The 26,152-nt window shown below is 39.8% G+C and overlaps 1 protein-coding gene across 1 annotated transcript in view; it reads right to left on the bottom strand.

Moving 5' to 3' along the window:
- Positions 1-25,871, bottom strand: part of tmem65 (transmembrane protein 65) — a 29,204-nt gene extending 3,333 nt beyond the window's left edge. Inside the window, exons 1-6 of the mRNA XM_067510287.1 lie at positions 25,259-25,871; positions 5,240-5,284; positions 4,641-4,708; positions 4,478-4,532; positions 681-723; positions 247-352 (exon numbers count right to left, since the gene is read on the bottom strand). Coding sequence (XP_067366388.1) covers positions 247-352; positions 681-723; positions 4,478-4,532; positions 4,641-4,708; positions 5,240-5,284; positions 25,259-25,517 — 576 coding nt within the window. The 5' untranslated portion in view covers positions 25,518-25,871. The remainder of the gene's footprint in view (positions 1-246; positions 353-680; positions 724-4,477; positions 4,533-4,640; positions 4,709-5,239; positions 5,285-25,258) is intronic.
- Between the last annotated feature and the right edge of the window lie 281 nt (positions 25,872-26,152).

Below are 26,152 nucleotides of genomic sequence, written 5' to 3'. Positions count from 1 at the left end.
GATGGTGAGCGAATACTTTTGGCAATATAGTGTAAGTGCAGATACACTTTTTAAAATGATCTTGCATCAATGTTCTTTTTTGGCGTTCGTCAGGGGTGAATGTGACGGGAAAAAACACTTTTCATGCTTCAATCTGATCTGTGGATTCTCTTTTTGAGGTCCTCTGATGGCATCTGCACCTTTTAGTTTTTATTTCTTCTCTTATTCTTCCAAATTGATCAAAGGAAAGGATGAAAAGAACCTCACCAGGTGAGAGCTGAGCCTGGTCTGCCACATGTCCACCTGTTTTGGCGTCAAGTCCGGCACCTGCATACCCAGTTTGGAAGCCAGAGCCTCCACATAACCTGCAAGACTACACACAAACACAAAGGTGTGATTATACTTGTGTGGGCTTGTATCATCATATCTTCATTTAATGTCACAAATAACATCCTTCCAGACTGTGATTAAAAACTAAATTTAAAAACAAAAAGGTGTAAGAGATACACTGTTCATCTTATCAGACACAAAGCTAACTCAGTGCAGTGGCAGAATTCAAAAACGTTGTTAAATAAAATAAAGCCCCCAAAAAAATAGCACCCACAGTATATTATGAACTGCTCTAACCTGCTTTTGTTTTCAAGAGACTTCACACTTAAAATAAACTTGAATCCGCAGACAAAGTTTAGAAGGTTGCTTACCCGAGACCTGCCAAATCTGAAACCAGGTTCCCCAGAGCTGCAGCTGCAAAAACACAAAGAGGCAAACGCTTTGATTTCCCACATTCTCTGATGAAATAAACACATCGTGACAGACAAAGGATTCATCTCATTCATCTCATATAAAAGATTTCACACACTTCTAAGCAAAAAATAAAAAAAATATACAAACTAATACTAAATTGGTGTTGGAAGGCTGCAGGTGTTTTACCAGGTTTTTTCTCGTTCTTAATTAACATGTTGTTTTTTCTCTCCTAAATCTGAGATGGTCCAATTCAGATCCTCTCAGGAATTTAAGGGTTAATCCAGACTGAATCCTGAATGACAGTTGATGGCTGCAACAGATTGTCAATTTGATTTCTCTCTGGGACCAAAAAACCTCTGAAGGCATCCAGCCACCAGTGTACCGACTTCTTATCTCTAGCACTTTGAAGTTTACAGAACTGTCAGCAGTCTGTCAGATTTAATGTCCCCAATTTCCCTTGTTTGCACTGGAGGGCTTGAAGGTCTTCTGAAACTTTCTGCCAACACAGCTCAAAGTAATCCGACTATCAGAAATACTTATTACAGCTGTTGGGCAGGTAGGCGGATTAGAGGACGAGGGTTTGAGTCTCTCCCTCGGGCCATGTTTCGTCCATGCATCTGGCCACGGCACAAAACGAACGACACTGGGTCGACATCTTTATTCATCGTTAAGACTCTTTTTAGTTCACATTTTAAGCTGCCATAAACTACACTGTCTAAAACTCACACTGGACTTATCGATCAACTGGCTGCAATGTAGAGCACTACACGAAATAGAGCCTCCGATTGATTTTACTGGTGGAGAAGTGACAAAGAGAGAGGCAGCATTATTTCAGGCAGTTCTACTGATCGTAAAATAAGAATATGGAGCCAGAGCTGCATAGCGAGGAAGGTGCAGACAATGTGAGCTGTTCTTCTGCAGCAAATATCGGTTTTATATGACAGCAGGTGTAAATCCCGTCTACAGTTTAAGCTTCAACATAAAAAAAAACATACTCAACTACTCAAGCTCACTTCAGTGGATCGCAGATCATTTACCATCAATTATGTGGTCACGTGGGAAATTAGACCAGGAAATCCAGGAAAAAGCCACACTGCTGATTTTTTAAACAACAATTCAAGGAGTCCAAAACTAGTGAGAGCTGAAATACACAAAGACAAATACACCCAGTGTCTGGCTTTAGATACGTGCACACATTTGGACTTTGTTTACTCTAAACCCTCTATGTTGCAAATGGCTTATGGAGATTTGAAAAACATTTTCAGCAAAGTGTTTTGAAATGAGCTTGGAGAAGCTGAGATGACACTGGCATCTGATAAGAATAATGGATGGAAATGTCCATCAGAGATGAGCCTTTGGGGACAAACCAGAACACAGACTGACTGCATTTCACATAAGGCCTTGGAACTTAGCATAGAACTTAAAAGAGTCGCAGGTCGTGGCTGGAAAGGAAGATGTCTGACCATCCTCGTTTAACCACTGCTGGTGCATTCATGGACCCGGGTAAGTGTCCGAACATAGACCACAGAAAAACAACTGGTTGATGCTGAGGCTTTAATCCTTTATTAGAGCCAGCATCCTCCCGCCAACATGCCTACGTTTGAGGACACATTCAGCCACATGTGACAACGGGAAGTGAAACGACCTAAATTCTGCAGTGCCAAGTGGCCCAGAGACATCATAGTATATTCAAAGAGATGAAAAGTCAGGAGAGGAATCAAAACAATAAATCAAAGCAGCGGGAGGAGAAGAGATTGTAGGAGCCAGAAAAGCTGTGAAGGTTTTTAACAGATCAAAGATCACCTTTGGAAAGCCACCAAGATATTATTCAGCTTCTTTCTCTTCAGCCTTCGTGGGTTTGTTGTCAGCAAAATCTGCTTCTTAAGAATCTCGTTAATGTACTATCATCAACAGTAGAGTTCTTGCCAGCCATGAATAATTCACACTGTGGATTTTCACAGGGGAGGGCGGACAATGTGCTATAAAATGTATCTGTTCACGGTCGTTAAAACCACAAAGATGCTAAGGAGGTTTGTTTTGCATTCAGGGCATCTATGGAGACAACAAGGCTTGAAGCTGGGTGCACAGTGTCCCCTGCAAGAGTGAAAACCGCTGGTGGACTGCTTCTGTCAGACTTGCCTCTAAAGAGGATGAGGAGTTAGGAAAGTGATTAGCCTCATTTCACCAGTACTGCTGACACGGATTGCGTATGGCAGTGGTGAAGTGCTGATTGGAGAAACAGGGTTTTGCAAAAGCAGCCACAGAAACCCCCTCCTCAAATTAAAAATAATAGGTGGAATCAGTCATCTCAGCAGACTGGATGACGATGAAACAAATATAAAGCAGCGGCAGAGCTATTGATCTAGAACCCTTCTTCAGCCTCTGATTTGCACTTTGCAGAGAAAATTGGAGCCAAGTATCCATGGAAACGGAATAATCTAGTGGTGGTGGTGGGGGGGGGGAAATAAATAAATAAATAAAAACCGAGAAGGCAAGCTCCACAGCACAGCATAAGCATGATCTGCAGAACAGCAGCCACGGTCACAGCAGGCTGTGTCGCAATAAGCTGCAACAAGATCAAGCAGAACCACATTTTTAAAAATATATGTGAGAGCAGTTGGATGCAGGTGGTGCTGTGTTCCTGGTGATGGAGGAGGTGGCTGTGCAACCTGCAGCCTGAGTGAAAGTAACAGCACCTGTACGCTGACCTGGTTACAGCATTTAATATTTTGTCTCTGGTGCAAAGGCACAAACGAACAATCAACTGCGGCGCTGTCAATGATTTTATACCAAATTTTCATTTTAAATTATTTAGAATCCCTGCTAGTTTTACTGCCTCAATTCTTTATTACTCATACTCATGCTAAACTCATACTGACGGTGGCTAAAACCGTCAAATTAAAAGGCAGAGAAAGTTCTATTGTTGTAAACTAAATCATTTGTGAAAGGGGGCCTGGGGAATCAGTGGTAGAGTGGCAGGAAGGGAAATTCTTGCCAAATCAACGTGCAGAACACTTTGTGCTGTCGTGACCCCTGAAGGTCACCACTAGCTGAAATTATTAAATCAAATGATTTTTTATTCACAGAAGTCAGGTCATACCTTTCGTATGCCCTCAGACACGCGTCCTACTGGCTTTTGGTAACACTGTTCAGGACTGGACAAGGTTTTCACATAGGCAAACCCCCTACATGACTTTGTATAATGGGGCTCACATGCTAAAATTACAGGAAGACATTTGCATTCTTACATGCAGCTCCTCAGGATGATGTCCAGAAAAGTCCAGAGTTCACTTCATGTGTAAAAGCAGCTTTAATCCAAAGCACTTAGGGAGGGTGTCACAACAAAAACTGCCCTGCTGCTTCTCCTTTGTTCCTCAGGTATGATTAGTGCTCTGTGACCCCTCCACCATCTCTGAAGGGAGCCGAGCCACTGGCACATCACCTCAACCTTTTTTGCTGATGTCAGCCAACCAACTTCCTGCACACGGCTGACATCAGCAGGACGAGCTGTAAGCTTTCAATCTTTTAGTCATGTATACATTAGCATTTATTAGTCATATTTAAAGCAGAACAGAGAAAGGTGTCAAACCCTCTTATTTTAAAAGGACGGTGCCAGAGCACGTTCAGTATTCTGATAAGTGTCTGAAATTATTATCCAATAAAAACTGCATATGAATAATTGTCAGATTAATTGCAAGTGAGATGAAGAACAATCCAACATGTCAGTTCAGATTTCACTGTGACAGGGTCTTACCAGCCATGGTGGAGATGCCCAGAGTGACTCCGATAGAAAGCTCGATTTGTGTTCCCTGGAGAATAGAGGAGACCAAAGTGAGACGCGCATCCAGAGTCAGTGTCATCACAGGGGAAAAAAAAGCAGATTTTTTTCATACAGGCAAGTAATTCCTGTCACTTACTGCTGCAATCATGATGGCGTTGTCCAGGAAGCCAAATCCAACAAAGGGCAGGGCATTTTGGAACAAAACTGCAAACAAACAAGAACAGGTTAAAAGGCAAACCTGACACTCCAATTTAAGTGTGATGAATAAATCCTTAAAGAGCAAATCTTGCCATCAAAAAGCTTCTGTTGCTTTCTCTTACTTTCAAATCAAAACAGTGTTTACGAATCTTTCTGCACCTCAGTGAAACAGTCCAACAGATTATTGATCCAGACTCACTGATCTCACACCAATGCTACTTTTCCTTTGGGGTTTATTTAAAGGAAAATGTGGCTTATAAAAGGTCAGTTATTGAGCTGAGGTCCTCAGTGATGAGAACTTCATCACAGAGAAACTTTTTCAATGGAGAGAGGGACAAGAAAAATTCACAAAACTAATTACAGCCTGTGTTTCTGTATCACTGACCAACACAAAAAAAGGTTCCTTCAGACTTAAATACTGCATCAGCTGAACTGCACTGTTATCAATGTTTAGGCCAGAACTGCTGACTAGAAAGAAAGACTAATAGATAATGGTCACCTTGCAAAACAGAGGGTGTGTGTGTGATATAATCTCACCATATCTGATCTGAGCTGCAGTTGGTGGTGAGGGCTCCAGTGTCTCTGAGGGGAAAAAGCATAACACACACACAAATAAGAAACTGGCTCATAAACTGCTGAGGTTCTATTTGTAGCAAAGCCGAGAGACCGTTTGCTCACCTCCGAATAATAACAGTGGCCTCTCATGTTCAACATTTCACACTGAGTCAGTGCTTCGCAGTTACTTCTGACAAAGCAGCAGTGAAGCACTTTCTCCACATGAACAATGACAATCACATAATAGAACGTTATACAATCTTTGACCAGTTTTATTATTTTAGGTTTAAGATCCAACGTTATGTAGCTAGTACAAATGTTCTTTCACCACCAGAAGTAAAGAAAATGGTCAAGAAGTGTTGATATTTGTGCAAAAGTTTGCATCCCCTTGATAATTTAATAAAATTATTAATACAATTTGTGATGAATGAACTTGAATGTACATTAAATATTCTAATATTATGTTAAAGTCTGTTATACTCTTGCCATTAAAAAATAAAAAAATAAATAGACTTAAATGTTTGCATCCAAATGTAAAGAACTTCAAATTGAACCAATTTCCAAGAAATTTGTCAAATTGAACAAACAGTAATTTGCATAATGTGGCAGCAGTAAAAGTACCAATGACGTTGGATATAAAATTGAAAAATGTATCAGAGGTTGATAAAGTTACGTTTTAACTTTTCATGGTGATTTTTTAGTGTTTATTTTAAAATTTCCTAACTGAATCTTAATGGTTCCCGTTATAGAAAGAACATTCAAAATGTAATGTTCTTGTCAAAAAGTCAAGACCAACACATTTAAAAAGATTAGTATGAAATAAACCAAAAGCCTGTTTTTTTCTGTAGGGAAGGTATTGAAAAATAAAAGCATTCTGCAGTTTTGATTTATTTTTTGGTCTCAGCGCTCTGGTGTTCAAACAATACCAAGGTAAAAGTGGAGCCAAAACTTTTTCGAAGACAACCTTGAAGTTTCTGTCAGATTCTCTGCGGCAGGACTGACACTGGGCTGAGGTACAAAAAACACAATTCGGCAAAATCATTCTCCAAAAACACGGTGCCCCAATGCTTCCGCTTTAATTAAGTATGAATATTTTTTCCTTAAATATCTTTAAACATTTTAGTAAGCAACAACTAATACACTATTAACAAGAATGAGCCAATGTAACCTTTTTGTGGCTGCAAGTTATTATCTACTTAAATATCAGAACAGAGCCAGTAACACACATTCCTACATCAGTAGCTTCAACTGGGTTCCAATAGTTCACACAAACTACCTGCAGAAGTAATTAAGTTTTTAAAGCAAGAATCTGATACAGAGTGAAATATGAAACGAGTGGGTCTACAGCTGCTCTGCAGAGACAGGAACAAGAAGATAATTTTAAAAAAAAGGCGTCCACCTGTGGGACACACCTGGAACAAGAGAACAATATTTTTACTAGAGCAATGTAATAATAACGTAAAATATGCTGAGCACACAGAATTAAAAGCTGAAAAGTTGAATCTGCAGTGAGTTTCAGCTCATTGTTCAGCTGCGTGCTCCACGACTTTCTGTCTGGTTCAAATCATTCTAAACCTGCTGCAGATAAAACCTATCAGATGGTTGTTGGACAGTCCTTTATCAGTGTGTAATGAACTGTTAAAGTCACGTGTAACATAATTTTACCATGAACTACACCACTCTCTATTAGGAGGATGCAGGAGGAGTGTTTTTGTCTTCCGTCTGACATTAATCGGTGAGGGACTCAGGGTGGTGTCTCTAGCAGCGTGGGGGGACACTAAGTGGACTCAAAAGAAGTGGGTCAGTGGCACAGACATTCTGGGCCATGAGCAATTACAAGAATGGTTCATTTACAGCAGAGGTTGGATGTGCTGAGAATCCAACCTGTGCTTCACTTCTACACATATCAACCAGCTTGTTTTCAAGTTCCACCTAGTTTTGCTGCCAGGTGTTGGCAACACAAACAGAAAGATGCCAAGACTGCAGAAGTAAACGGAGCGAGTGCAGCTGCACGAGGAGCCCAGACTCATCTTTCAGACCAAATGGGCAACAGATTTGTGGACAGAATCTCTCGTCTCTGAACAACCGGCAGGTGAGAATCCATTTAGGACGGAGGAGTAGAGGGCTCACTCTATTCCTCCAAACCAGAAGAACCAGCTGTTCCTCATTTACCTTAAAAGCTCAACACCTGGCTCAACATTAAATACACCTGTTACACCTGCACCTGCCACAACCTTTATTTTAAGTTGGGTTTAGTCTCTGAGAGAGAAAATTGTTTTAGGTACATTTTAGAAAAAATGTAAGAAGGCAAAGGAAAAAAATGCATAAATTAACTGATGTTAATATTTTTCCTTGTTTAGAATAACCATAACCATCACCATAAAACCAATTATTAAACGAAAACTGAAAGCGGAAACAACTAAATTAATGAACACAAATAAATAGGATTCTATAGGATTGATTTCTTAAAAGATTCACAACATTAACGCAGTAACATAAATTCACAAATTCCTTATAACATCAGTATTTTTCTGACACCATTAATGACCCACTGTACTGGTTCACTGCTTGACAGTGCGAGTGACTCAGAGTAGGAATAATAGACTGATTTCCAGCATTTTATTTGCAAAACAAATATCAGCTTTGCCTGGTCTTCAATCGTCTGTCGGAATATGATTTACTTTAATGACTTTTTAATCTCTTAATTGCTATGAATATGCTGTCTGTATGTTACATATTGTAGATTTAATAAGTTAACTTAATCTACTAATATAACAGACAGCAGCATCCCCCACCAAGCAGCTTTACCTGCTCAGCAGTGAATCACATAAGACAGAGGATCTGGGAGTGATTGTGACTGATTTGAACATTTGTTTTATTCTTCTTAAACTACAACCACTGAATTTAAGGACTATTTGCTTTGTATGCAATTTTGCCAATTCGTTAAAATGTCAGTTTATTGGCTTCACAATTCAGTACCCAGTGTCCAATTCTACTGTTTTAAGAAGAGTATTAAAACTACTTAGGATTTACTATATTTTTCGTCTTTTGGCTCATCCAGTTCAAGGTCGCGCGTTACCACACACAGTAAAACACTAAACTATTGATGTTAAATAAATTCTAAGTTTAACTGGGAGAACATGACTTCTGAAACCAACATGAAGAGATCCTCTAGAGAGGAGATGTTTTACTCTGTTAGAGTTATTTGAACTACAAAAACACCCAGCCCCCTTTGATTGTGCAGGGCTGAAATGGAGTGGAGCTTCTCAGAATACAAATTATCTTTGGCTGAGCACAGACAGCAGCTAGAGAGTGTGTATAATTTAATTACTCACAAAATTAAAATGAAGTAATTAGAAACAGTCTGGCTGTCATAAGAGCTCTACAGATTTAGCAATAAGTTCAGTAAAGAAAATATCACACAGGGATCTCTACATGAAGCAATTATAACCAAAGCACCAAACAAAGCTGAAAAAAACAAATATTAAAACAAATTTCTCGTGTGTGCCTTCATGACCCTTGGACCAAAAATGCGAGGACCAACCAAACAGGGAGGGGGAAAGGACAAAGGGAAAGGGAAGGAAAACACGCCAGCTAAATCCAAGGTTGATGAATGCAAAGACAACACTAACTGCTGTGTTGCACTTTGATAGCATGAGAATAAACAACTTACAAAGCTGATTGTAATCACAAGATTATCACAGAAGATTAGGTTTCACTTACATCTTTTGGGCAACAAGGGAGAAAGAGACAATATTAACTGGTGGAGTTTAACTGTATTAGTGTATTAAGGAAGAGCCATAACAGAAAAATGGCAAAGTGCTTTCAGGTTAGATGACCACCACTGAATCAACAGGATTTGAGGGCTGCATCATCTCATACATTAACACGATTCATTCGCCTATGTTGTGGTTACACATATCACAGCAAATGTAGCCATGTGTACATCTAACCAACCAACCAATCTTAAGTCTAATTATGAAGCACTAACTGATGCCAACTTAAGTTGCCCAAAATCAATATACTAATCAATAAAATAATTTTTTAGAGTTGTGTACGTCGAGCAGGAGAAGACTTCAAATCTTGGAGTGGGACAACGAGTCATTACTTATTAATGAAGTACTCGCTGTTTAATGTGCTCATACGATCAGCTGCTAAAAACTGTGAAAACCTGGAACACGGTTGTGACTAAACACGCTTTAATCTCAATGGCAAAATGCATTAGCATTTCTTTTATGTTGGTGATAAGAGAAAACAAAACTTTAATTTTTTTTAATCAGGGGAGCTCAGGATCCCAGCTCGCATAATTATGAGAGATTGTTTATGAGAAATTCATTATAATTATAAGCTCCTATCATCAGTGAGGTCGAACATCATTAGTAGCTGGGTACGGTGTGTTTGGTCATCAGCTATGAGCCAGTCTACAGTAGTTTCCTACGGAAGAAGTCGCACTATTGCCAACTCAGCAACTTCTCGAACCTCTCTAGCAACTTTTTTTGATAAAGTCATTAGCAACAAATCACCATTAATGTCCCACGTCACTGTGAACATTTGGCAATTACACCACCAACCTGCTAGATAGCCGTGGGGTTTCTGCTCCAACATGTTTACCTCGCCGCTCTGGGTGCGACTTTGTTTAGCGTTCTGCACATGTCAAAGAATATGTTTGTACAACCACCGAATTGACTAATCACAATAGTAGTACATTTCTTGTCTCTCTCTCTCTCTCCATTTATATACATCTTGTCTCTCTGTCTCTCTCTATATATACATACATATATAGATATATCTTCTCTCTCTCTCTCTCATATATATATATATATATATATATATATATATATATATATATATATATATATATATATATATATATATATATATATATATATATATATATATATATATATATATATATATATATATATATATATATATATATATATATATATATATATACACACACATATATATACACATATACATATATACACACACATATATATACACATATACATATATACACACACACACACACACACACACATTTTTTTTTCTTAAGAGTATAAGAAAAAGCTGAAGAGTCTTGATCTGCAAGGACACTTTTTTTATTTTTATTTATTTATTCATTTATTTTATTTTCTAAAATTTTAGGCCCTCAATGTCATGTCCACTTTTCCTTTTGGCATCAAAACATTATTGAATATCAGTATTTAAGGTTTTGTATAAAAGTTAGAAACACCAGTCTCAAATTGACATGTTACAGAGGGTATTTTAGTCATTCAGAGGCTGGATTAAGCATCAAAAACAGATCAGATCTTTGTGGAGTCCTGTCTCTGAAAAACAGCTCAAACAGCTTTCCACTATGGTGCCACAATGTGCCAAGCTACACTACCTTTCCTCATGTTTTTCCACTTCTCATCTGCTCAACTCTATGTTTTCAGGTGTGTAACCTCAGAGTTGATGGAATTGTTGTTGACACAATAATGTTAATTTCAAATGTGCTGCTGAAAATATCAAGCCGCACAGTGCGAATAACCCATTTTCATCCTTTCTGACTTCTTAATGACAGCAGTCTGAACACTGCAAACATTGTCTGACAAAAATGATTGTCACTACATATTCTGCCAGTGGCAGCAGATCTGGAGTCAGATCAGTTGATGCCTTAGCCCACAGCAGAATATCTCAAAGTACATAATGGCAGCAGCGCGAGGCTAACACAGTGCATGTCAATGGGCAATTCAGTCAAATATAAGCTCTGTGTGTGTGTGCGTGTGTGTGTTTTTAGATGTTGGCATATGCTGTATCATCTGTCTGCTATTAGACAGCTGATAACAGACTGGAGCTGCTTCCTGCAAAACAACGAACACCTGACAGACACAAAAACAATTTAGAGGCTGAGGCATTGCTGTAATTTAAAAGGGACTTTTCCTAAATAATTTATGTCTAAAGCTGATGGTAAGTCACAGCTGTAGCTGATGCTGATACAGTTTTAATTCCAGTCATTTATATTGTCTGATACTTTATTTGAACTTACATTGATGTAAGTTCAAATGAATAAAATAAAATCCATGAAAAAATATGCGTGACTACCATCTGTCCTGATTTATTACTGACACATACATCAGTCTAAAGCGCTGAGGAGCTGAGCACCGACTCAAATGTGAAAAAAATAAATAAATAAAAAAGAAAATCACATTTCTTTGTACAGTTGCCCAATGTTTGTTATTATATGAATCCTTGAAAACATAAATACAACATGGGACAACTGTCACAGTCTGGCCTCAGGCATCAAGTGTCAATTTCTGAGAAATAAAGCTTTACAAAATTTCTTAGAAAGATCATTTTCATACAAATTTAATTTAAACACTCATGCTTATATCTATAATTGGGAATATGTGAGGCATATTTTAAACTAATATCTGGTTACCAAAGAGGAAACTAAAAGGCTGCTGCCATAATGTTTAAACCTCACTGTGATTTTAAATGAAGGAAAAGACTGTTTCTCATATAAATGCATTAAAAAAGCAAATCCGAAGAAAATCTGATTGCTGTGGTTTCTCGTTTACTAATCATTTCCTGTGTGTGTTTAACAGGTTATCTAAGATAGGCACAAAAAAAACACACCTCATAAAACTATTTACCATCACTTATGTCTAGTGGTGGAGGATGCATCAAGAAGCCATGATCAACAACTGGCTTGTCCCTTCAGGGGTTGATTTGCCACAAGTTGTTTCTATGCCGGATGCCCTTCCTGCCACAAACCTCTAATTTTGTTCGGGCTCGAGACCGACACCAAGTTCGCCTTTCTGGGGTGGGATTCAAACCCGCAGCCTTTCTGTATCTTAACCCAATGCTCTACCACTGATCCACCAGGCCCCCAGCAGGAAACAAAATTCCAGTCGGAGTTAAAACAAAAAAAATGTGTAGGAAAAAAACAAAACAAAAAACCCAACTTTCAGAACTGCAGTTTCGCCAGAGCCCAGTGACAGCAAACTCATCTGTCTCGCTGTGTGGACCAACCATTAGTTTGTTTCTTAACACTGACTTTATTACTTGGTCTCTGGCTAAAAAAGAACTGAATACCGTACTGATACCGTAATCAGAAAACTACAACATGCCTGATTAATAAAGTGAAAATAAACTGTCAAACTGAATAAACGGTCTTATTATCAGGTTACAAACTGTAGCAGACATTAAATAATTTTTGGATTTGTACAGCTACAGAGGTTAATGAACCAATCGTTACGTTGAGCTTTTCATAGTTTTCATACATCTTGTTGAAATAATGAACTCACTCATAATCATGAACTGCAGTCTGTTACACACATTTCTCACACTGTCTAAACATGTTTTCAGAATAAGTTTGTTGTGTCACCATCTTTACTAGTTAACAGCTGTTCATGTTTAACTGGAGAGAAATCAGGATATGAAAGAAGACAGGCCATCATGTCTCACACACACACACACACACACAGCAGGAGGGTAAATAATCACCAACCGGCAGCCAACTGCTTCTTCTCTTCTAGCCGCCACCTGGCAGCTCAACACCCATCACCTGGACGATTCCTTTAGATTAACAACTCTGGATGCCAAACAGTCGTGTGGAATAAAAATAATTGGCTGCGACACGTTTGGGAACAACAATTTCTTAGAACGACCATCAGTGTTGTCACTCTGGTGTCTAATTACTTTTCAAATCCGATCTCCAGATGTCCGATTCGAAGGTAAATCTTAGCTCACTGTGATGAATGTTGACACTAAAAAAATCTGAATAAATTTAGGCTTTGCTCAGAGTTGTGCTCTGAATGAAAGTTTACATCACAATTACAATGATTTATGCAGCCGCACAGACTCACAAACGTGAAGCGGCGGCGGCGCTGCCTCCGATAAGTCTGTTAGATCTGTGAACAAACGGGAGGGTAATAACCTGCTTGTAGCACGGCTGGGTGTGAGTGTTTGGTGTAATCAAATTATTAATGCGAGGGAAAACGTATGTGCTGTCTTTCTACGAGAATCTGGCTACTGGATCTGCTCTCATTCAGCCGCAAGATCCCCGAACCACAGCTGCGCTATTTCAGGTGAAGCTTTGTCAAAGACCAGAACACTGCTCCTCAGTAGGTGAGAATGTTGTAAGGAAACCTAGCACAAAAGTCGAGTCGGGTGCAACTTTGACTTTTTAAAACGAACCTGCATTTTAGGCAGAGGCCTTCTACAGGTTTATTGAGGTTGGCGATGATAAGCACAGACCTGCAGTCAGCGTTTCACTTCATTCAAAAGGTGCTGGATGGGATGCTGCTTCATCACTTTTTAAAAAAACCTTTTAGCTAGGTGTTGTAGCTGTCAGCATAGTGAGAGAAGGGCAGGCACACAACAGAGCTCTTTTTATATGGAGTAACTTATTTAAACTTCCATGTGCCACTTTGTCTGAGTTTTAGTCTCAGTTGGACTTTTCCTGCTCATGCAGCTCCTGTGAAAAGCTGATTAAAAAAATCTGGCTTCTCCTATCAAGCTTCTGATTTCCTAAACCAATTATGGTAACCAGGCTTCTTAAGTGTATGCAAGCACACTTCCTGTCAAAGCAGAAACGTGTAAAACACACAAGTGGAAGCATTTGTATCAGTCATGTTGTTGTATTCTGTAGCACTTTGGAGCCCAAACTTAGCCCCACCGTGCATCAAGAATACAGAATAATACTGTATTATTCATTATTTATAGTCTTTCCAGCACAGATACACAAGCCACTTTACCATCAGACTCTCACTGACGTTAGTTCCCCTTTCATTCTCACTCAGTCCTATAACATAAAACGACAAATTGCTAAAGAAGTGTGAACAAACACCTACAAGCCAGTCGCAACGCAGAATTATCAATGCTCGTGGTATAAAACACACTTTATCTTAAAGCTGAAAAGTCATTTCCACGTTGTGCTGCCTTTAGGTGAAGCAGATCTAATATAAGCACTGAGTTATTCTGTAGAGGTGGCAGAGTTTGGGGTCAGTTGAGCTTTAACCAAAATTGGAAGTTTGTCTAAATCTATTTGAGGGCAGTTTTCACACACTATTTTGTGGTTATACAAAAGTGAACAGATGAATGGTGCAAGTGCATAACTCAGATTTCTAAAATACATCTCTCTGCACTGCAGATTTCATCATTTTACTTTACTATTTTTGATATTGTATTTTAAATTACAAACTGTGTGCTGCAGTCTTATTCAGACCCACATTTTAGGATCTTTAGGTCTCCTGTAACTTCAAAGCTGAGAGACTGTGAGTCTGCTGCCTGCCAGAGACACAACACAGAGACCACAATAAGCAGTGCAGCTCTGCAGCAGATGTCTGCTCGAACAGCAAATCTCTTGTGGAAAACAAGATTTCTTTTCTCTTTGGTTTGAACATCTTGACCAGAGTTTAGCTTCACTGTGGGTTTTCGTGTGACAGCCCTCACAGCTAAAAAAAAAAAAACTATATACTACTCAGTAAAGTCAGTGGTGAGCAAAACACCTCTACAGGGGCCTGTAGCAGGAAGCAAAATCAACTTCACAGCGGCTTCACGGAGCCTGACATTGGCTGTCGCAGATAACCAGTTACATGAAGCTGCTTATCTACTGGCTCCATTAAGTCTCAGTTCTCCTCCGGCAAACAACGCTTTCATGTTGAGAAGCTGCTAATTAGTGACATCAGAACCATGTACGAGTATCCTGTAAATGTGATTAATGCAATAAAAAAGTTACATATTCTGTTGGGTGAAATTAAACTAGAATAGAATAAGAAAGTGTGTTAAACTATAACATTTCCAAATATTACATATATAAGCATAAACCCTGAATAAATTCAGGTCTAATACTTTGTGGGGCACAGGATATTTCAGTGTTGCAGCCTTTGAGTTATGTTTCTATCAATACCTTGGCTCTGTTTTAAGGTATGGTTAAATTAAAATAAAAAATTTAAAAAGCAGATTATAGCATTCTGGGAAATGGTGGTCTAATGTATAGATAGAAGATAGAAATCATCTTAATCTCCCTGCATGGGGCAGCACTTTCTGCTCAGTTGAAAGCGATATCATGCTGTTGTCATCCTGGCGGGCTTGTGCGCTGATGTAAAGGGGGGCAGCTGAAGGTCTGAAGGGCTAATTCATGTGTCAGTCAGACAGCTCTGCTCTACCAGCAGCTGCAAAGCATCTCACACCACTTCCACGACAGTTTCTGTCTCAAGTCTCGGAGGAGATAAAGGCTTCATTACCAGCAGCCCTTAAGTCCACGTACACAATGCTCGATGAGACCGACTGCTGTAATGTTTTGGCTTGATAAACCAAGCTCTACAAGAATACAGGTAAATGCCGCTTAGGGGCAAAAACATGTCAAAGCATTCCAGCTCATTTCTGCAATTACTCCTGCCCACAGCGACACCGAAAACTCTAAACTCTCTTCTAGTGAGTAAAAAAGGACAAATGGAGCAACTCAGCCACAGAAAACAAATCAATGAGAAACGCTAGTGAGCAAACAAAAGGCTTTGGGTTACTTTATTCACACATTCTAGGATGAAGCCATAATATTGTTGGGTTGTGCCTCTTGCGTTCGTACAGTGCGGTGGAGGGAAGGTCGTCCAGCACCAGTCCTGCTCGCTGTCTTCACCCAAAAGTTGCCAAACACTTTCCGTAATCATATTCTTCATATACATTTATATGAATCTACACCTGTCAAAATAATTATGTTATCAACTTATTGTCTGATACGTAGACATAACTTGATGTCGCTCATTCTGTTTCCATTCATGTTTGTTTACATAAGAATGAATGTCATCGACATTTTAACCAGTCGCGCCGCTTTTGTCCTCCTGTGCTGTCAGCAGGGCAGATGGTTATGTGACGCAACTGTTGAACTTTGCAAGCTTTTTGGTGAACAATTGTTCAGTGAACAATCGGTGTTTGGAACAACGCTTGTGCAACGGATGTGTGACAGACGCTAGTTACCAAGCTAATCAATTAGCTGATGGACATTTTTCTGTAAAATAAACTCTGGGTGGTAGTTTTCTTACTTTAACTGGACCTAGCAGTCTCCTTTGTGCACAGGTTTTAATTTAAACAAACACTGCTTAGCGTCTTGTAAGCAGCATGTTAAGTAGGAAAACTCTGCAAGGAGTTCAGGATGTTCAGGGACACTGCAGATGGTCCTGCACATGGGCTGATTAGAAATGTGTTATACACACACACACACACGTGCACACACACTCACACACGGTGGACAAATCAACATTCTCTAGTAAAAATCCACCTTGGGAAATGAGGTTGCCCAAATTTTTACTACCCTGTGTAATGAAACCAGTTTTCCTGTTAAATGACACTAGTGGACTTTCCAAAAAACACAACTCTAAGCTTAAACTCTAAGCACACGGATCGACAGACGGCCGATCATCAGCATGGAGTCTCAAGGCTGTAAGAACAGAGATAGTTACAGACTGTAGAGCCCTTTGTGGCAAATTTGTAATTTTTAAGTAATAAATAAAACTTGGATTTAAAACATGCAAATTAACCTATGTTTTGGCCTGGAAGGAATGTGAAGTTGAGCTTCCCCCCCCCCAAGAGCAAAATGTCACAGTACTTCCACCGTCCAACAGATACCAAGCTCCATCCAGATCCCAGATCCACACATTTCATAGGCCACTTTGAAAAAGCCCAGTTTTATAAGAAGAATTATGCCTTAACCTGTAAAAGAAGGTGTGTTTAACAATTTTTCCAGCTTAGACATACACCAATACTGCAGAGTTGGAGCAGAATATACTGTAATTTTAAGTGCAATGAGGAAAATAATGTATTGTTCTCCAGACTGTCTGTATAGCATCAATGCAGTCTCTTCTACATCATATTTATTATTCAAATGAGGAAATGAAATTACTATATGATCTGGATTCATCCGTGTTTCTATTTATTGAATTCTTGAGACTCCTTCAGAGATTCGTTTTTCTTGCTTTCTTTCCTACTATCAACTAGCCTGTAGTTCTTAATAATCCTGAGCTGCACAAACACTGGCTGAGTAAGTCACAGTTAAACCATCAGAATGTCTTATGTCCTTATCTACTTCATCCAGTACCAAACATCCACCAAGGACACTGTTGATCTCAACTACTACATCTGTACTCAACAGATCTGCATGCAAACAAACAAAAACTGCACCCGTGTTCTCTGCAGCACAGAGTGTCCCACTAATTAATTCCCTGCAGGTTAGTACTAGTTGTCTGAATTCGTTTCAGGAGTCCATTGTTGTCACGGGCAGAAAATGCTTTTGCCCAGAGACAGCAGACCTGGAAAGAAAAAGCAACCCTCCAGCACTCGATCCTAAAGAAAATGACTCCTTTTTAAACACGACCATAGAATATCTAGTCCTCAAAATGCTGATTAATACATGCCCACGCAGAAAAGAGGAAATTTAGGCTCAGGGAAATTCTGTAGTTCACTACCAGAATCTCTCATTTCCTCAAAGTTTAATTTGAAATTAATTTTGCACTACCGCCCTGCATTTCTGAGGGGATTCATTTGCTTCAAAAGAAGCCCAATCTACACATTGAGCCACTACTAAGCTACTGATCCTGGCTCGGTTTCGATGGTGGTCAGTTTTATTCGGTATCTTGTGTATCAGAAGCTGCTTCACAAATGTCCAACAAGCATCTCAAACTTCCTCATGTCTCTACTTGCCTCATGGCTCTGTTGTACATCTGCTAGGTTTATTTTTACCGGACTGTGAGAAGCTGACTCGGACAGTAGGTAGCTGCTTTGTAATTTTTACCCTAGACAGTGTGTTTAAAGCTCAACAAGATCAATAGTAAAAAATAATATTTAAAGTAGCAGATTGGATTTCAACTTCTCCATTTTAATCTGATTAAGGTGACAATTCTGAACCAGGCCCTCTGGCATTTAAAGTAAATAACGTGTTTAATATGTCCAACACATTTAACCACCGCTGCTGCCGCATTGATCTGCTGCCCTGGTGGTCAGGATGTCACTACAAGGAGCAAACACTAATTACGCTGCAGCTACAAAAGGTTATTTCTGTCTCCATTTTCAACTTGTCTTAACAAGCTCATAAGGAAAAAACAACACAAAACAAATCACTTCTAAAACTATCAGCCCAGTAATTCATCACCACCTCAATATTTCCCGTTTCTTAAAGGGCACATCAACAGTACTTAAAATGTTTCCACTAAATAAAAATGCTACACAAAAGGTCAAATTCTGTACAACACATACTTAAATCAACATCTCAAACTAGACGACCCATTTGCTTTATGTGCGTATGTAGAACCTCGGGTTGCAGACTGGTGGATTTGAACTATTTTAATTCTGGAAAGCCAAGATTGCAATTTCAGAACCCAAATGTGATGCTTCAGTCTAGTGGCCTGAAGTTATCATGACGAATAGCATGCTGTTCCCTACTACAAGGGTCTGGAACATGTTCACATGGAAACGTATCTGAAGAACCGAATATGTGGTGTCTTGTTCTACAGTTACTACAGAATTACTTGGAGAACAAATTGAAATCAATGCCAATATTACTCTTAAGAAGCACTGCGATCATTCACATTATGCCCATTTACCATCCATCAGCTGTCCTCTCACAAGCACATTCACACTTTCATTGTGCATTTTAATTGGAATCAGTGGGACATCCTGTCCAGCTGGGAAGGGCGCAGACCTTTGAATGATAATTCTACATCATTAACTGAAATGTGTTGTCTTAGAAAACTGCAGCTTTTAGTGCAACAAAGGGCGCAGACTGGATTAAAAAAATAAAATAAAAATGTTTCCAGTTTCGCTTCATGAAACGAATTTAAAAATCAGTTTCCATGCTTCAAAGAACACGGAAATGCTAATTGACTTCAATCCAATATTTCTGTAACGCTGCACATCAACACGTCAGTGATTTTGTCTCAACTCAGCCAACATTCACACATTTCTCAGCTTTTCACACTTTACACTTAAAAAGAGAAACAGATGAATAATACTCTGCGGATAAAACGTCTTACTGAAGGACAAACAAACTTTAAGGTGTCATCAGTGAGTTCAAGTAATTACAGAATGAAAAGTGTGACCTTTGCATGTGTCACATTATATCTGCTATGTCTGGCAGGTAAGAACAACCTTCCCCTGGTGTATTTTTTGTTTGGTTTTACTGGAGCTCCTTTTTCTTTTGTTTGCAGTTGAAGTGTCTTCAGAGAGCATCAATAGCCAATGCTATGCAAACTAAGCCGATCTCACAACTGAGAACAATGTAGTAGCAGACAGTAGACATTTCAGACAAATAATGTCCTTCTTGTGAAGGAGCTGCAGTTTTAATGATACAAACTCTCCAAGTGAGTGAGTTGGTAGTGTTGCTTTTTACCTTGATCTCAGACTCCTGGGTCTGAATTACCGTTGATGCAGATGTTAATAAATGTCCTACCTTTTTATACAGTGTAAAAGAAAAAAAGACATCAGTCTGTCTACTATACAATAATCTGACCTCTGAGATTCATTACAGTTGAGCATTCAAGTGTAAAAAAAGCCCAATGAAAAATTTCAAAGAACGATATAAAGACGATATTCCTCCATTTGAAAAGGTCTAACTTGTCCAGCTTTATCAAAACAGCTCAACAGGTCAGAAAGGTTCAGCTGGCTTGAAGCAAGCTAAGCTAGACGAATAGGGACAGATGGTCAGTGTTGTAGAAGGCTGTGCACAAAAATAAATAAATTCAGCAGTTTGAGGAATAAATTACAACGTGATTAAGAGAAGTGGACGTCCTTCATACAACTCAGCGATCAGGGGGAGGGTAATGTAGGAGCCTGGGGGATGTGGTTGGTATATAGCTCAGTTTGCTGCCCAGATAATCACCTTAGTACTAAGCAAACGCCACTTGTTCCATGTTGTATGGCCATGTTAACTCTCAGGAATATTCACCAGTACGGAATGCAACCTTCTCACGTTTATGTTCTTGTTCCTGCCCCACATCCATTTAAGCTAGAATATTGATCTGTAATGACACTACAGTGTGTATTTGCTCACCTAGATTTTTGTATGTGTAAAAACAAACTGAACCAAGTGGAATATTGACTAACTTTAAAAACTGTAAGTTAACAGTGTGTTTATAAATTGCTGGATTTGTGGTTACTTTATTATTACTTTAAATTACTGGAGTACTCTCAGCAGTGGCTCCTTTTTGTAGGGATGTTCTGATACCACATTTTTCCCCAGACCTGCACAGCTCGTTGTTAGACAGGGCTGAGTCACAGGGCTGAAAACACTTTGCAGCTCTAAAGTAAAAGCTCTCACTGTTCTTCGACAGCACTGAGCTCATTAGTAGTAAAATTGGGGGTGAGGGGATGTAGGCTTGATGACAGTTGCTTGTTAGTGAAGACTTTGAGCCAAACTCATTCCTAATGTCTAGTTAACGTACACAACAATGCTGCAGACAGACCTGACGCTGACCCATTGTCCCAATTAAAATTGACACTGCCGATCACACGTCCTGAATATTACTTCTCCCACCCAGTGAGAGGGGTACCTATAACCAGCTCCATTTTGGATCCAGTTCTAACATGGTTATGGTCTGCAGCCAAATGTGTCCACTTACATTCATGTTCATGCTGTCTGGTAGTCTAAAAATCGCTCTAACACAGATAACAGCAAAAAAAAAAAAAAAAAAAAAAAAAAAAAACTGATTCCAAAAACAAATGTGAGAATAAGGATCAAGAAGCGTTACAGATCTTAAACGTTTTCTAAAGTGAATGACACAACTGCATAATGTTCACCTGCAGGAGGGGCTAATGACAAAGGGGACCGTCAGGCCCTTAGGTCATTTAAGTTCTTATTTAATATGTTAGGTGATACAATATTTAACCTAAGGAGGATGAGCGATTGTTAAGACTGCAGCAATGCAGCAAAACATTAGATATAATTAGCTAATGTTCGCTGAATGACAAAGTTAAATACATTTAATTTTCCACAGCGCAGCTACAACACAGCTGGAGCAGATTGACTGAGGGCAGGGTTAATGAGACAATATGTGGTTTTACAACCCTTCAGCTGAGGACAATGTCCATGGTGGATATATTTAATTGCTGAAGTTTCTAGTGTCATTAAGTGAAGCTTTAAGAGCAGTCTGACAAATAATTAAAAACTTTATTCCCAGTGTCACTGTGAAAGTCAAAGAAAACAGGGAGGTTAATAGGAAGATACACCTACACATCCCTGCAATACTGGGTGGAAATGACTGTCACCAGAAGTTGACAGCTCTTTGCTGCCAGGCTCACAAAAACAATGAGCCCAAAAACACATTTCTGTCACCTTTACACCTTTGGAGATGCAAACCAGCATTGTTATCACTCATTTGCAGTGCTGATGGAGAGAGGGAGATAAGACAGAGCCGTCTTTGTAAAAATTGTCTGTCTCGTGCTTTGATAACCAAAACCCCGAGGAGCCACTCACACTTTATAAAGACCTGTAATCAGTGCATCTAAACGAAATCACTAGTATGAAATATTATTTGGTGCAGTGCTTTAAATGTATTCCTATATCTGTTGTTGTAAATAGAAAGCTGCTGTGTAGTAGGCGGATAGATTAGCAGCCAGAAAACCTAAAAGCCTGCTTACACGCCGCCTTACATAACGCCCCAAAAAGCAATTTGGCTGCACAGTATTAATGAGAAAAGAAGCGCGTTAAACAACAAAGCGAGGAAGTTGTCACAAGGCACAACTGGTTTAAAGTAGGAGCTGTGTCAGTGTCAGCATTTCACCAGTTACTGACTGTGCTGACAAAGAGAGGAGATGAAAGGTACCCTAAGCACCAATAGACCTGAAAGGAGATCAGCTGGTGAGCTGACTCCAGTTGCTCCGTGTTACTGTGGACTGTGAGGTGAAAGTGATGCACTGCAAACCTCCCTGAATTCCTGCACATCTTTAATCCAAGCTTAAAATATTTTCGGTCTAAAATTGGTCATCGTTTAAATATTAAACGGCCATGAGGTGTCACCGAGACAGACACTCCAGACTACTACTGTTTCGACACTGCTACTCCTGATTCGGCAGCTGATTTTACTATTTCAGTTCCAACGTGAGTCACTGTGGTTTTGGTTTGGTTCACATGGAGATGATTATTTTCTCCTTTCAAACAAACAGATAATACTCACCGATGACTCAGAAGAGGAACTCACCACACTTGTGACACACTCTGTTAACTGATTCAAGTCTCCAACACAAACCCAGAGCAGGGTTCAAGCTGAGGTGTTTGTGTGCATCCGACTTCCCTACATTAAAATAGGTTACATCACCTGGAGGCGTTTTTCAGCTAGAAGCAGAGATATTTTAATGTAGGGAAGTTTAAAAGCATTAATGAACATTTACACCCTAAACTTAAGCCATAGAAACCAAATTGATAATTAGTGAAGTTGTTTTTAAAAGGTAGACTCAGTAATAAGTCAAAAAAAATTACATTTAAATGTTTTATTTTAAATCTTTGAATTCTATGTCTTTGTTCACTTGTAAATCAAAGATGGAAACTTCAAAGTGTAAAAGCTTTAATATTGAATTGCATTATTATATTTCTGAACAGATTAAAGAATTATGGCAGCTAACTTTGGTGTGTTAATGTTACACCTTTCTGTCTTTAAATGGCAAAGAAAGAGGACTTATGAAAATGCCCAGTATAAATACACACAGCTTATTAGATGTATTCAACCTGCTAACTCAAGTCAACCAGCAGTGAAAATTCTGAAGTTATTCACATTATCATGTGACAAAGATGAGGATCAAATCATCAACGGGCCAATGGGACTTGGGACTCAGCCAGTAAGGCACCAAGAAGCAAGAGTTTTAATCCTCTGCTCAGATACTGAACCCCAAGCTGCTCATGGTCCGTGTACTCCTCACTTGTAGGTTGCATTGGTTACAAGTGTCTATCAAACCACTAAGTGTGTGTAATTTGCCTCATCTGAGAGTTTGTATCAGCGTCATGAACAGTTAGTTTCATGAATATTGCAACAATGTTTTACTTTGCCATTTGGCCTGTGTACAGCCCCACATTTAATTTGAGATAAAACATTCAAGATGTGAGTGAAATCAAGACTTTCGGCTTTAACTCAAGGGGTTTGACAAAAGTGTGGCATTGACAATTCAGGAATTACACCCATTTTCCTTTACACACCCATATTTGGTGACTCATAGGTAATAGAGCAAACTAACATAATTACAACCAGAATTACTGCCTTAAATACTTGAAAATCCTTTGCAGTCAATGCCTGAAGTTTGGATCCCATCAACATGTCCAAATGCTACATTTCCTCCCTTAAGATGCTGTGCCAAGCCTCAACTGCAGCTGCCTTCAGCTGCGGCTTCCTTGTGGGTCTTGTAAGTGAAAGGCTTCTCTGGAGAATCTCTTCGGCACCTGATGCTTTATGTATTGGGTCATTACCCATCTGCAATATGACCTGAGCTCCAGTTTTGCAGCATTTGGCTGCATCTGGACAGAGTGTGTAGCCCTAGACACCAATTCATCCTGCTACTGTCAATAAATATCAATGAACTGGTCCCCTTGGCAGCCATACATGCTCATGACACAACACTGCCTCCACCATGTTTGATAGATGATGTGGTTGATGCTTTGGAGCAGGAGTTTTATTTTTGTTTTGCTTTTTGTTTTAGGATGTTTTCTGTATTTCGGCCCCTCTGTTCAGTGGTTGCACCTTGTTGTAAAGCTTTTGCATTTTACTCATAAAGCCGTCTCCTAACTGCAGACTTTGACAATGTGCACCTTCCTCCACAACAGTCTTTCTGACTTTTCCAGACATTGTGCAAGGATCTTCATCATTTTCAGTTGTCTTCTGTGGTCATCCAGGCCATTTGCGGTGGAGAGCTGTCGACTAATTTCTTCTTTTTCAGGATGTTCTACACCCTCACATTGGACATTCCCAGTGTATTTCCTATCTCTCTGCTTGATTTTTTGTTTTGTTTTTCAGCCCTAATGATCGCCATCACTTTCATAGACAACTTTTTGTTCAGAGGTCCAGCTTGCAAATGCAAATGTTACACTCAGAACCACCTTCAGGCCTTTAATCTGCTTGATTTGTCATTGAGGGAAGAGACCACACTGGGCCACGCTACTGCTTGCCAGTCATTTGTTTCATTATTTATGAGCCAACAAAAATAGGGTGTGTTTATGAAAATGGATGTCATCCCTAAATGGTTAATGACACACTTTTGGCAACCCCCTTTGAATTAAAGCTGAAAGTCTTGACTTGGCTCACATCTGGAGCGTGTCATTTCAAATTCAGTGTTGTGTTGTACAGAAGCCAAATGGCAAAAAGCTTGTAGTTCCAATATTCATGAATCGTAATTACTTCAACCTCAAGTCTCTGAAGTAAATGACTTAATGCATAACAAATGTAAAGTAGATTGGTTAAACGCAAATAGAATTGGCTCCTCCAGGCCTACTGCTCCTCTTATGGTCCAATCCCAGTAACTGTTAATTAACTGGGTCAGGTGTGTTCTGCCAATCGAAAGCTGGAGAATAGCAACGCAATTGTCTTCCTCCAATCCACCCACATCTAAGATGGCATCTTTCAGTTCTTAATTGACTGGGGTGGGGCTAGGTGGAAAATAAGCAGGGACAGGGGGCCTTAAGGACCCCGGTTGACAACTCTTGTTATAGAGTGAGATGCAACAGAAGAGACACGTTTTACTGTTAGCACCTTTTAAATATCAGTCCAATTTCAAACACCTGCTCTTTACTATCCACAGTCTGCAGGTAGATTTCAACACTCCACTCCCTGATGCAATTTCAGAGGAAGTAGCTATGATAAAAATCACGCTGTGGTTAGAGATTGGCTTGGCTTAGTTTACCTGTGGATAACCACATGCACCTGTCCATATCGGCCACTATGTGCGCTGAAAATAAAAATCAGTGGCTGGTTATCTGCATCTGCAGGAGGTGCACTGACATTATGGAAGCTGACACCTTTGACCCGCTGATTCCTGCCTTACCTTGAGCAATAGCTATGGACTCGAAACTCTGCAGCTCCTTCAGTAAACACGTCCTCTCGCTCGGGTGGAGGCGGTAAATAAACTCTTTGGCTCTCTTGGGGGAGTTGAGCGGCTCCCTCGGCTCGTTTCTCCCATGTGTGCCCATCCCGCAGCTCGGCGTGTGGCGCCCTATCCCCGGCAGCCCCAGTGGAGCCTGCTTCAGTCCCGGTAACTGCCGTGCAGCCGGCTGGAGAGCTCTCTGTAGGCAGAGCTTGAGCATTGTGGCGAAATGGAGACAAAGTTGAGTCTAAAATGTCAAAGCTGCTGGTTGTTAGGCGCCTTTCAGCGCAGACCTCCGCCGCCGTTTCCTCCACGAACGACGACTGACGCTCGGGCAGAAGTTCTTCGCGGTGGCTCCTATTAGCTTTACTCGTGCTCAGGGGGAAATAAACCCGGAGGTCTTAAGAAGACTTCTAGGGAAATGATCACTGCGTCCCAAACACACGTACATGTCGTCCTTTCGTCCTGTCCGCCCCTCAACCCGTCTCATGGTCCCCCGGCGGGCGCGACTTTGCCACATGAAGTTCCAGCTAAAACCGAAGAGCAAGTCAGGCGGAATTGATGCCAGCTTCCGAGGGCTGTAAAAGTAAAACGTGCGGCTTCCGGTCATTCCCTTCACAATAAAGCCACTGACCGAATATTGTGGTATTCAGCAGAGGTGTGAGTACACAAACTGAAAGTGCCAGTACTTTGCGTACTGCATTGAATATGATGCTGGTGTTGACGAACATTAAAGTGCAGTTCATATTAATTTGACCTTTGAAGGTGAACATTATATATAAAAAAGACTAAGGACAAATCCATTGCAATAAATATTGTTTATTTTATTTGCTGCCTGCTGCTTCATTTATGATA

This window comes from Channa argus, chromosome 1 (assembly GCF_033026475.1).
Source record: "Channa argus isolate prfri chromosome 1, Channa argus male v1.0, whole genome shotgun sequence".
NCBI lineage: Eukaryota > Metazoa > Chordata > Actinopteri > Anabantiformes > Channidae > Channa > Channa argus.
This window is presented reverse-complemented; position numbering and strand designations above follow the sequence as displayed.